General features: G+C 40.0%; 1 protein-coding gene across 1 annotated transcript; it reads left to right on the top strand.

Moving 5' to 3' along the window:
• Positions 1–1,024: 1,024 nt before the first annotated feature.
• LOC124642148 lies at positions 1,025–10,153 on the top strand. Its single transcript, XM_047180461.1, has 9 exons — positions 1,025–1,241; positions 2,738–2,834; positions 3,552–3,694; positions 4,535–4,606; positions 5,035–5,117; positions 6,001–6,120; positions 6,426–6,576; positions 8,697–8,803; positions 9,518–10,153. Exons 1-9 carry the CDS (start codon positions 1,121–1,123, stop codon positions 10,151–10,153), a joined length of 1,530 nt encoding a protein of 509 aa, XP_047036417.1. The 5' UTR covers positions 1,025–1,120.
• The last annotated feature ends 403 nt before the right edge of the window (positions 10,154–10,556 follow it).

Here is a 10,556-nt window from a genome sequence, read left to right on the forward strand (position 1 = left end):
ACGCCGGATCCACTGTGCATCGGTATGTCGGATGCAGCTTAGTGTCACTGTTCTACACGAATCGAATGTCAACTAGTCCTCTTCAATCCAGTTACCCCACGATGGTGTTTTGTTATGAAACTAAAGTATGCCATTTTTGTCAGTTACTGGTGTTTTGGTTGCCCGACAAAGTGGAATTATGCAAAAGTGGAATTCCAAAACAGGCGACGATTACTCAAATGAATTATTTGTAAACAAATGAGTTTATATTGAAAACATTACTTAATTTGCCGTGGGTTGTTGCTATATAAGAAAGAACTGATTTTATTAAGCGTCTCATTATAAGAAAAATCCAAATGCAGAAATCATTCAGTGTAAATAAATGTTCAAATATTTTGTTAATGTGTGACCGGGCTGTTGGTGTAGTTTTCGGATGAAGACGATATCTTACGGGGGTCACCGTCTATAAGTTTAAGCGCAACGAAGTTATTCACGATAGTAATATTCGCTTGGGAAATTCGAAAGGAACTAGATGAACTTTCGCTTTTGTCACTAAGAACATTGCAAAGACCCCGTGTATATGATATAATCTTGGCTGCTGTGACACAGGGGTCACTCTGTGTTAGTGATTACTGTGAAGTGTAGGGCACATAGTTTTAGAGACAATATGCTTAGTTTGACTGCTATTTGTGTCCTATTATTCAATATACCGTCTTGTTTAAATCTGTGTAAGTAATTAGTTTTAAGTCATTATTTTTTTAGTGGACAATAATCATAGAATAAGAGTAAGTCGTTGTGGCCTAGTGGCTAAATAACCAACCTCTCAAGAATGAATGTCGATTCGATTCCAGGACAGGCAAGTACGAATGAATTTTTTCAAAGTTTGTATAACTTAGACAACAATGACTATGTTTCGGAGGGCACGATGAACTGTAGGTCCCGGCTATCATTTGAACATCGTTACGGGCAGTCGTTACGGGTATCAGAAGCCAGAAAGTCTGGCAACCAGACTTACCAAGGGGTATTGGGCTCTGAAGGTCAGGCAGCCCCTCAGCAGAGGTCAGGCAAGTTAGACTGGAAGCCGACCCCAGCATAGTAGCGAAAAGGCAAGGCATGATACTAAGGCATTTATATATTTGTTATGTTTTCAGTACTTTCTTCTGCAAGTTGTGGCATTGACAACTCTCCAATAAGGCATGTGTATGATGGAATCACTCGCATTGAGACCTACCCTTGGCTCGGAATCCTATACTACCCGTATGGTAAGTATCTTGGAAATCATTGTCGAAGAGGGATCCTGGACTAGTCTGTAATCCCCAATTTTCCTTGAGCAAGCGTGGCATTCTGTGAACGTGAAGATTAATGTTCATTTGTTCTGAGTGTGAGAGGAGGCAGTGGGCCCGACAGTGGTACAATAAAACGGCTGATGACGGAATCTAAATTGAGACCACGACTTTTGAGTTTATTTCAATATTTCTTCTAAAGGTTAGTCAGATAAGAAATTCAACCGCTCCTCCGATCTCAAAATAAATAGACATGTAAAAGTGATGTACGTAATGTAAGAACAGCTTGCAAAATGAACGATCCCATTTCATTTTAGTAGAGTTTGCTTCCCTCCAGCGTTTCCTTGGTCTCCCTCTCGGTCGCCTTCCGTCCTCGGGCATCCACTTTGTGGTGATATTGGCCCACTTGTCCGGGTGCATTCGACAGATGTGATCCGGCCAATCCCACTTCAACTTTGCAGACTTATTGCCCACATCGACTATGCCCGTCTTGGAACGGATAATGGTGTTGCGTATCCGGTTGCTAAGCCGTATGTTGAGCAAGCTACGCTCCATGCTCCTTTGGCATACTTTTAGCCTTGACTTCTGAGATTCGGTCAAAGACCAATTCTGAGCGCCGTAGGTTAGGATGGGCAGAATACACATGTCGACTAGTTTTCGCTTCAGCGATAAAGGGAGCTCACCCTTCATAAGCGACTTCATGGACCAGTAGCTCTTCCAGGCGTTTTCGATCCGTCGATCGATTTCCTTGTCTTGACTGTTTTCGAAGGACACTAACTGGCTCAAGTGTAAGATGTATTCGTCGACATGTTGTATCTCTTGCCCGTCTACCTCGACCCTACGTTTCAGAGGTTTGGAGGGAAGACTTGGACAGCTTCCTCTCGGACTGGCCTCAAGCAGCGATGGATAGAGAAAAGTGGAAGGCTTTGGGGGAGGCCTTTGCCCAGCAGTGGGACAGCATAGGCTAATTTAAAAAGAGTTTGCTCAAGGTAACTTTGTAATTCTGAAATTAGCCATTTTGCTGTTGATGCGATTGATGGGAATAGACGTTCAGAGTGTTCAACCTTATTGGGCGACTTGTAAGTTTTAAATCATTTATTTTAAACTTTATTTTGGTAATGTTTAAATATTAGTCTAAATTACAAATAATTAATAGTTTACATTTTATTTATTTTAAGGTGAAGTAGTAGTAGGTAGGTAAGTATAGATTTAGTTAGATAATTGGATAGGCTGGTGTTTATTATTTCTTCCTGTCTTTGCACAAAGTCCGAATCTAACGCGGACGAAGTCACTGGCAGAAGCTTGTAGGTAATAAATATGATGAAAACACTTCTGCGCATGATGCGTCAAATGGCTAATTTCATAGGGTAGACTGATTGTTGATGGCAGTTGGTGAAACCTTTGACTGGTTGAGTTCTTGAGATCATTGCTGTAGGTATTAAACATGACAATGATGAAGATGAATTAACTTTTAGGTTCTAAGCGTTACACAGTAGCCGTGGTGCTCGTGACAAGACAGATAGCACTCGGAGCTGCTACTGAAATAGACGAGTTGCCTAAAGATGACTTCAGGTAAATATAAGATTTAATTAACACATTTCTTCCTTATTTAAATATTGAACTCGTAAGGAATAATGTTTTGGAGGAACCTTATCTTGACGGCTACATCCCCCGCGAACCATGCAAATCAAATCAAATCAAAACGTTTATTCGCGTTCGTGACGCACACACAAAAACATATAAAAGCTCACAAAAATAAAACAAAACAAAACAGGAATGAGAACGAAAAAAAAAAGAGAATGGAAAAAGGAAAATATGCGTCACAATTACGCGAAATGGCCCCCGCTCAGCATATGCAGCGACCCTATGCGAGACATGCGTTAGTAATTCTTTATAAGTGTGGAGGTATGAGAGCAGAGAGTAAAGCGAACCATACCTCGCAGTAAAGGGAGGATCCTCCGACCGGACGGAGTTTTTGTCCGGTGGCCTACTGCCCGACAGTTTTTGTCGGGGTTATCTATGTGTATTCACTGTGCGCGTGAACACTGCATGTGCGATGCAGGATAGTTGCGTCTCCGAATGTGTAGATGGCGGTGTTGTGAGTTATAGTACCGCTACATAAGTATTTCACTTGCCCCAAATCTATTTTATTTCGTGATGCTAATAAATATAGCTCATTCATCGAGGCAGACTACTTTTAATCTCGATGCATTCGGTAGTTCCCACGGAGAGTAGACGGAGCCGCGAGGAACATCTAGTTATCTATAATATAGTAATTGTTTTGGTCAGGGCCCGAGCTCGCGTGGTCATTGGCCGAAACTGCAGCGGGGAGTCGATCGGTGTCCGGGACTACTCCTTCCACCCTGACTTCCGGAGAGGCTCCTACAGCACCCTAGCCATGATACAATTAGAAACTGATTATTTGAGAATGCGTAAGACTTATGAATAAAATATATAAATTATATGAATATTAAAAGTTGTGTTGGCCTATTGGGTAAAGACCTCTCGCGTATGAGAGTGTGGGTTCGATTCCAGGTCAGGCAAGTACCAAGTTTTAAGTTCTAAGTTTGTACGTAATTTCTAAGTATATCTTGGACACCAATGGCTGATAAAAGGCGAAGGATAACATCTTGAGGAAACCTGGACTAAAAAAACTGAAATTACCAACCTGCATTGAGCAAGCGTGGTGATTAATGCTCAATCCTTCTCCATATGAGAGGAGCCTGTGCCCAGCAGTGGGACGATAAAAAGGCTGTAACAGGAAGAGTTACATCATTTTTATGTCTTGATTGAAGGACTTGCGCCTTTATAGAATTAGACTACATTGAATGAGCCGAACATTGATTGAACAAACGTCACACAACGTCCATCTAATTAGCGGATTGTAATTTAACTCTTTGAACGGAGCGGACATTAAATCAGTCAGGATGATCCTACTGCGGTGCTATTAGTCACTAAAATAAATATGGCGTCAAACAACTCGCACAGATGGTATTGTTTCTTTATTGGTTTGGACTCGCGGAACATTGCAATGATGAGGTATCCGGCCGGTGGCAGACCGGGTAAAAAGTTTGTTCGAATTCACGATTACCTTCAAAATAAACTGACAGTCACCAGTTTTGGCTGACAGTGTATAGCGATGCTTTCTAGTAACCAACGCTACACCATTCTTGTTCCTAGCTACATGACGGGTATCGGATATTTTCTTACGTCATTTCAACACAGAACAAGAAAGCTTTTTTGAGCAAACAGGCTTTATATTGTGTTTTCAGCATTGCGTCCCATCTGCCCACCACCGACACACTTCCAGAATCAGAAGTTTTATGCAATGATATTATCTGAAAGTAAGTCAGCTTTAATATTATTTTTCTATATTGTACTAGCTGTTGCCCGCGACTTCGTCTGCGTAATATAGATTTTCCAATTTCGTTTTGTTTTTCGTTCATTGCTCAACCCCCGTAGGTGATAGCGTGATAATATATACCCTATGTGTTGAACGGGCCCCCAGGTAATAGTCATGCAAAATTTGATTTAAATCCATGCAGTACTTTTTGAGTTCATCCGGGACAAACATACAGACAAACAGACATACAGAAAAAAATTCAAAAAACTACATATTTGGGTTCAGAATCGATTATGGATCACCCCCCAAGTATTCTTTAAAAAAAATATTCAATGTACAGTTTTGACTTTCCTATCATTTTATTATACGTATAGATTATACTGAAAATTCAAATCATACGAGTATGTTGTAATGTTCTTAATTTTCTAGACTGCGCTCAATCCACAGTGCGGATTCATAAAATGAAATATGTATCTCCCGAAGAATGCAAGATTTTTTACAGGAGATCAGGGGTAAGTATTTGAGAAATTATTTTCAAATATGAATATATTCTTCAAATCAGAACCTGTAACAGCGTTTTGACACCAGCGGTATTTCGGAGCGACATCGGTCGGTTCGTACGTGGCTGTCACTGCAAGCCATTGAACAACGGCAGGTTATGCCATTCAGTGCGTATACGCTCGGTTTTACTGAGCGCGACAGAAGTCCGCTTGTGTAAAAGCGCTGTAAGCATTGGTAGCAATAAACGCAGTAAAACTGAACCAGATTGTTATCTATTAAGGTCAAATTAACATCACACTTCTCGTTAATACCAACTCAAAAATTCGTACTTTGTCTTGAGTCAACAAAACATTTAAATATTTAATCCGCACCTTTCCAAGGCACGAGTGAATACGCATTTAAGCACGCAAGGTCCATCTTCAACCACACCATCACTGACCATCAGGTGAAGTTGTGGTAAAATGTTTGCTCATCTTTGGAAACTGCAAAAATTGTAACAGTTTAGAAAACATTAGAAAAACAAGCTTTAATAGAATAGAATAGAATAACAGTTTATTTGCAACGGAATGTAGGTACAATATAAATACAGATGCTACAAAAATGCAATTGGCGATCCTTATACATTCTACCTTAACTTAGGCATGCAAAAATAGAAACTTTAATAAATGCACTTAGAAATTATTTTAAGACTACTAGCAAGTCCAAACACAGCTATGATACTATGTGCTATCATGAAGTTCTAAATCATATCTTCCGGCTCCGGGATCAGATCAGTTCGACAGGACCATATTGTTGTCTTGTCATTAGAACTTACTTAAATTCCATTACATTGTCTTATTATTTTAATTTTAATCTAGTTTTGATTGAGACTTACCTACCTACGTATGTTCACAGCTGGACTTAGACACAATGTGGCCGATGCATACGGCCTGCGCTAGAAGTGTTACGGGAGGACATTGCGTGTGGCGGAGCGGAGCCATCCTAGTGGTCAAGATTGATCGCCGCTGGAGACTGGTAACTTGACACAACCCGTCCATATTGATTTCTGACATTTACGGACCAGTCGACGGAGTTACACCTTCGTGCCTAACGGCTCGTAAATCCGCCGTCTCCGAAAGCTACTTAAAGATGTATACTAGAGGCTGGCCAGGTCGTTAGTGACACTGCCATGGTCCAGCGGGGAGCGGCACGGTGACAGCTGCAAGACTATCCCGCGCGCACCTGTAGTCACGCTGCCTACAGCCCGCTGCCCGCGTGGACCATGGGAGTGCCAGTAACGAGCTGGCCAGGCCGTAATCATTGTTTTTGTTGACTTTCAGTTGGGTTTCGGTATTTACGGACCGGGTTGCCAAGCACCAGCCAGGTTCTTGGATTACAGTATGTATCACGACTGGGTGCAACGAAGCGTAGACTTGATTGGCAGGCCAGCCGTTACTAAGATCGCCCAAAACCACCTCATATTAAGAAGAAGTGAGTTATTGAGCATCACTAGCTTATGTTGTCGAAACTACTTTTGGATAGCCTGTATGTCAGTCTGATATATGAGCTATATTACTGCAAAGTTTCAACCAAGTCTGTTGAAACAGACAAACTTAAACATAAAATAGGACAGAACTTCAGCTTAAAGAAAACTTAGGCCTGTGTTACATATAGATTCTGTTATGGCACCATGGAGAACAACGATCTCCGTGGATGGCACTTACACAGTAACTTGAGCAGTGATTCATAAGTTATTGTGTAAGTGCAAAACCAGTATAATGGATTATTTATTAATTCACATTATAAATTCAGTATTTTAATAAGTCTTTCGAAAGAACCGTTATACTGGTTTGCTTCGAATCAGACTGCTCAAAAAAATATTTAAGAGAAAAAAATGCCTGAAATGCTTTCTCATCATTTTCGTCTTTTCGTACACCTTTGAAATTGTTATAGAATAGTACTTAATAAACAATAATTGATCACTTAATAATTCGAAGTTTTTAGGGTTCCGTACCTCAAAAGAAAAAAACGGAACCCTTATAGGATCACTTTGTTGTCCGTCTGTCTGTCTGTCTGTCAAGACCCTTTATCTCAAGAACGCGTGGACGTATCAAGCTGAAATTCACATGAAATACTCAGGTCTATTGCCTCTTTAAGCTGTGAAAATATCAAACTTCTAAGCCAAGCCAATCAAAACATACAGCCGATTATGTCGATATTTTCAACCTCGCAAAGGAATCAAAACCTACAGGATACTTCCCGTAAACTCAGAGTCTTGAAATTTGGTATGAAGCATTGTCATATAATGCAAATATAGGAAAAATTCCAAAAATCTCATTTTTTTAGTTATATAACATAAAAAAATATGTTAATAAAATGAAACTTACTACCTTATTTCTCACGAACGAATAAAGGTATCAAATTGAAATTTATACCAAATACTTATACCTATTGTCCCTTTAGGTAGTGAAAAAATCAAACTTCTAAGTGAACGCGATCAAAAGATACAGCAGTTATACCGACACTTTAGACGAATTTCCGTCACACGCTAGGGAATCAAAACCTACAAGGTACTTCCTGTGAACTCAGAATCTTGAAATTCGGCAAGAAGCAACGTTATATAGTACAGATAAAGGAAAAATTGCGAAAATGATAAATTTGAAGTTACATAAAATATTAAAATATTATACTTGACATAAAATATTTTTTTAATAATTATAAACTTACTACCTACCCTTTTTCACATGAACGCGTAGAGATATTAAAGTTGACATTCATATCAAACACTTCTTAGATATAATTGCCTCTAAACTGTGAAAAATTTTAAATCATTCAAAGGTTATTATGCACCTAACATCTTTTTAATTTCTTTCTTGCTTTTGTTTTCTTGTTGCTTTTTTGTATGTTTGAAGTTGGATTTGTTTGTAAAATGCTACAAAATAAAATAAAGCTGACTTTATAAAACAAAGAAAGGGACATAATTACACTTTTGTCAAGGCTCTAGAAAAGTAAAGCTAGCAGCCCCGAATCCTACTCTCTAGCAGTCGTTGTTACAATTCGACAGTTACAAGTCTTCAGGCAGTTTCGAAAAAAACCTGAAACTGGGGCTCGTTAGGTGATTGATCCCTCAAAAACAAAAGATCCCATTAGTAGTGAATTCTCATCAACTAAAATAAAATAAGCTCCAACACAAGGTTACGTTATAAATTGTAAAGGAGTTCCCATAACTATATCTGATCTTTGTTATCGATCCCACAATGGCAGTCAAACCTATCTATGTGTAATAAATAACTTTAATAAAATAACTTTTACAAGGTAAGGCCTACTATTTTAGTTATATTATAAAATAAAAAATATTAACTATTTTGACTCTCAGGAAATTACCATAACTATGATTGTTCTAAACTGAACGGTTGGCGCGAGACTCACTTTTTATATACAGGATTTGTACGGAACCCTCGGTGCGCGAGTCCGACTCGCACTTGGCCGGTTTTTTATTTATTTTCTCTCACTTTCGAACTATTTAATATTTCAAAAACTCGATAATTCGTAATATTTTAAAAGTTCCCGAGTTTCGAATTAACGAGAGTCGAATGTAATTTGATTTTCAGCCACATCTAACGTACAGCGTTTCGGCGACTGCGATAGGGAAGAAATGAAATATGAAATTTTCACTGACAACATCAACTTGATAAATACGGGAAAACTAGCATACAATGTAAGTCTCTATTGACATCCTGATCATAAGCCTAAAGACGTTAAAACTAACACGATGGGTATCCACGAAAAATACAAATGATCAACCCGTGTTAGTTTTGTCTGACCGATCATCTTGTTATGACGACTTCCTCCATTTTTCGGAAGGCACGTTAAATTGGCGTGTCCCAGCTGTATTTTTAACATTTTTGGCGTTAAGCGTAACAAGTATGAGGTCGCCGGGATAACTGGTTGGAGTAGGTCAGAGGGGCGGTTGCTCCATGTAGAAAACCGGTACTCAGCTGCATCGTGTGAAACGGCAAGTCGACCCCAATATATTTGAGATAAGACTAGGTAGATCATCGTCCTCCGAGCCTTTTCCCAACTTTGTTGGGGTCGGCTTCCAGTCTAACCGGATTCAGCTGAGTACCAGTGCTTTACAAGAAGTGACTGCCTATCTGACCTCCTCAACCCAGTTATCCGGGCAACCCAATACCCCTTGGTTAGACTTACTGGCTTCTGTCTTCTGACTACCCGTAACGACTGCCACGGATGTTCAATGACAGCCGTCAAATGTCAGACAGATGTCAAAGACTAGGCAGATGATGATCAGAATTAAACAACCAAATAAAAAGCTCTTTCTAACATCAGCTACTCATAAACTTCATAAAAATTGTCTGTACGTATACCTGTCTATAGCTAAATCAGATTGATAATTTTCCCTTTTTTTTCTCAGCTAACCATAGTGTCAGCCTTTGAATACTCGTGCATAATCTTCAAAGCTACAAGCGGTGAGGACCCGGTAGGTGCTGTACCTATTGTGAACCTACGGAGGTGGTGCACCGGATCAGCCGGACTCTGCATGGGCGGCTTCCAATACCTGGATATTGACTTCTTCGTAGAAATAGAATTCGTCACAAGTGTAGACTTGCGCGTTGGTATATACGGCAAACAACCCAAAACCATAGACCCGGCTCAAGCGTATATGTTTCTTAATGAAGCTGCACCTTATCCCGAAATTGAACCGTATGTTGTAATCAGACACAAGTATCTGGGTATGATCAATGATACACGATATAGCCTGTACGGTAAGAAGGAAATGATCTTCCGACGTAAAAACTACCGTGGCCCGGTACTGACTACGACAACGAGACGGACGAGACGGACGAGACGGACAACGACGACGACGACACCCACGACAACTACGACAACACCGACAACTACGACAACTACGACAACTACGACAACTACTACGACAACGACGACGACGACGACAAGACCGACAACGAAGACAACGAGGACACCGAGGACACGAGGTCCAACGACAACACCGGATTTATGGAGTGAGCTTTTAAGAATGAAAATGAAATGAAAAACCTTTATTCGCAGAGGCATGGTAAATACAAAGGGTAGTAAAACCAAATGATGCCTGTTTTCACCAACGATTCCTTAACGTTTAGGGTTAAGCCCTTACGCCCTTATTCTAAGTGACACTTAACTTGGGCCGTTTTAAGGGACATTTAAACTTTGGTGAAAACGAAATTCGTATTAAGTGTTCCCTAAATGCTCTTAGGGGATTCCTAAATTTAGGTATTTGTTGGTGAAAATGGGCATGAGTCTCTAAGCATATTTCGCCTTCATAAATCATGCCAAAATTGATTTCATAAATTAATGTTTAAACTTATACTCCCTGGTACAAACCCATTTTCTACTCGCTTGAGACCTCGGTTTCATCTGCGTCCCAGGATAACTGCTTCCCGCAGCCGGATGGTGAC

Source organism: Helicoverpa zea, chromosome 24 (genome assembly GCF_022581195.2).
Source record: "Helicoverpa zea isolate HzStark_Cry1AcR chromosome 24, ilHelZeax1.1, whole genome shotgun sequence".
Lineage (NCBI taxonomy): Eukaryota > Metazoa > Arthropoda > Insecta > Lepidoptera > Noctuidae > Helicoverpa > Helicoverpa zea.

Bases quoted from the DNA above. Each gene is read 5' to 3' on its own strand.
- LOC124642148 (XM_047180461.1), top strand. From the start codon at position 1,121: ATGTTTTCAGTACTTTCTTCTGCAAGTTGTGGCATTGACAACTCTCCA. The intron at 1,242-2,737 runs GTAAGTATCTTG...ATTAACTTTTAG, and splicing joins AATCCTATACTACCCGTATG to GTTCTAAGCGTTACACAGTA. The intron at 6,577-8,696 runs GTGAGTTATTGA...TTTGATTTTCAG, and splicing joins CCACCTCATATTAAGAAGAA to CCACATCTAACGTACAGCGT.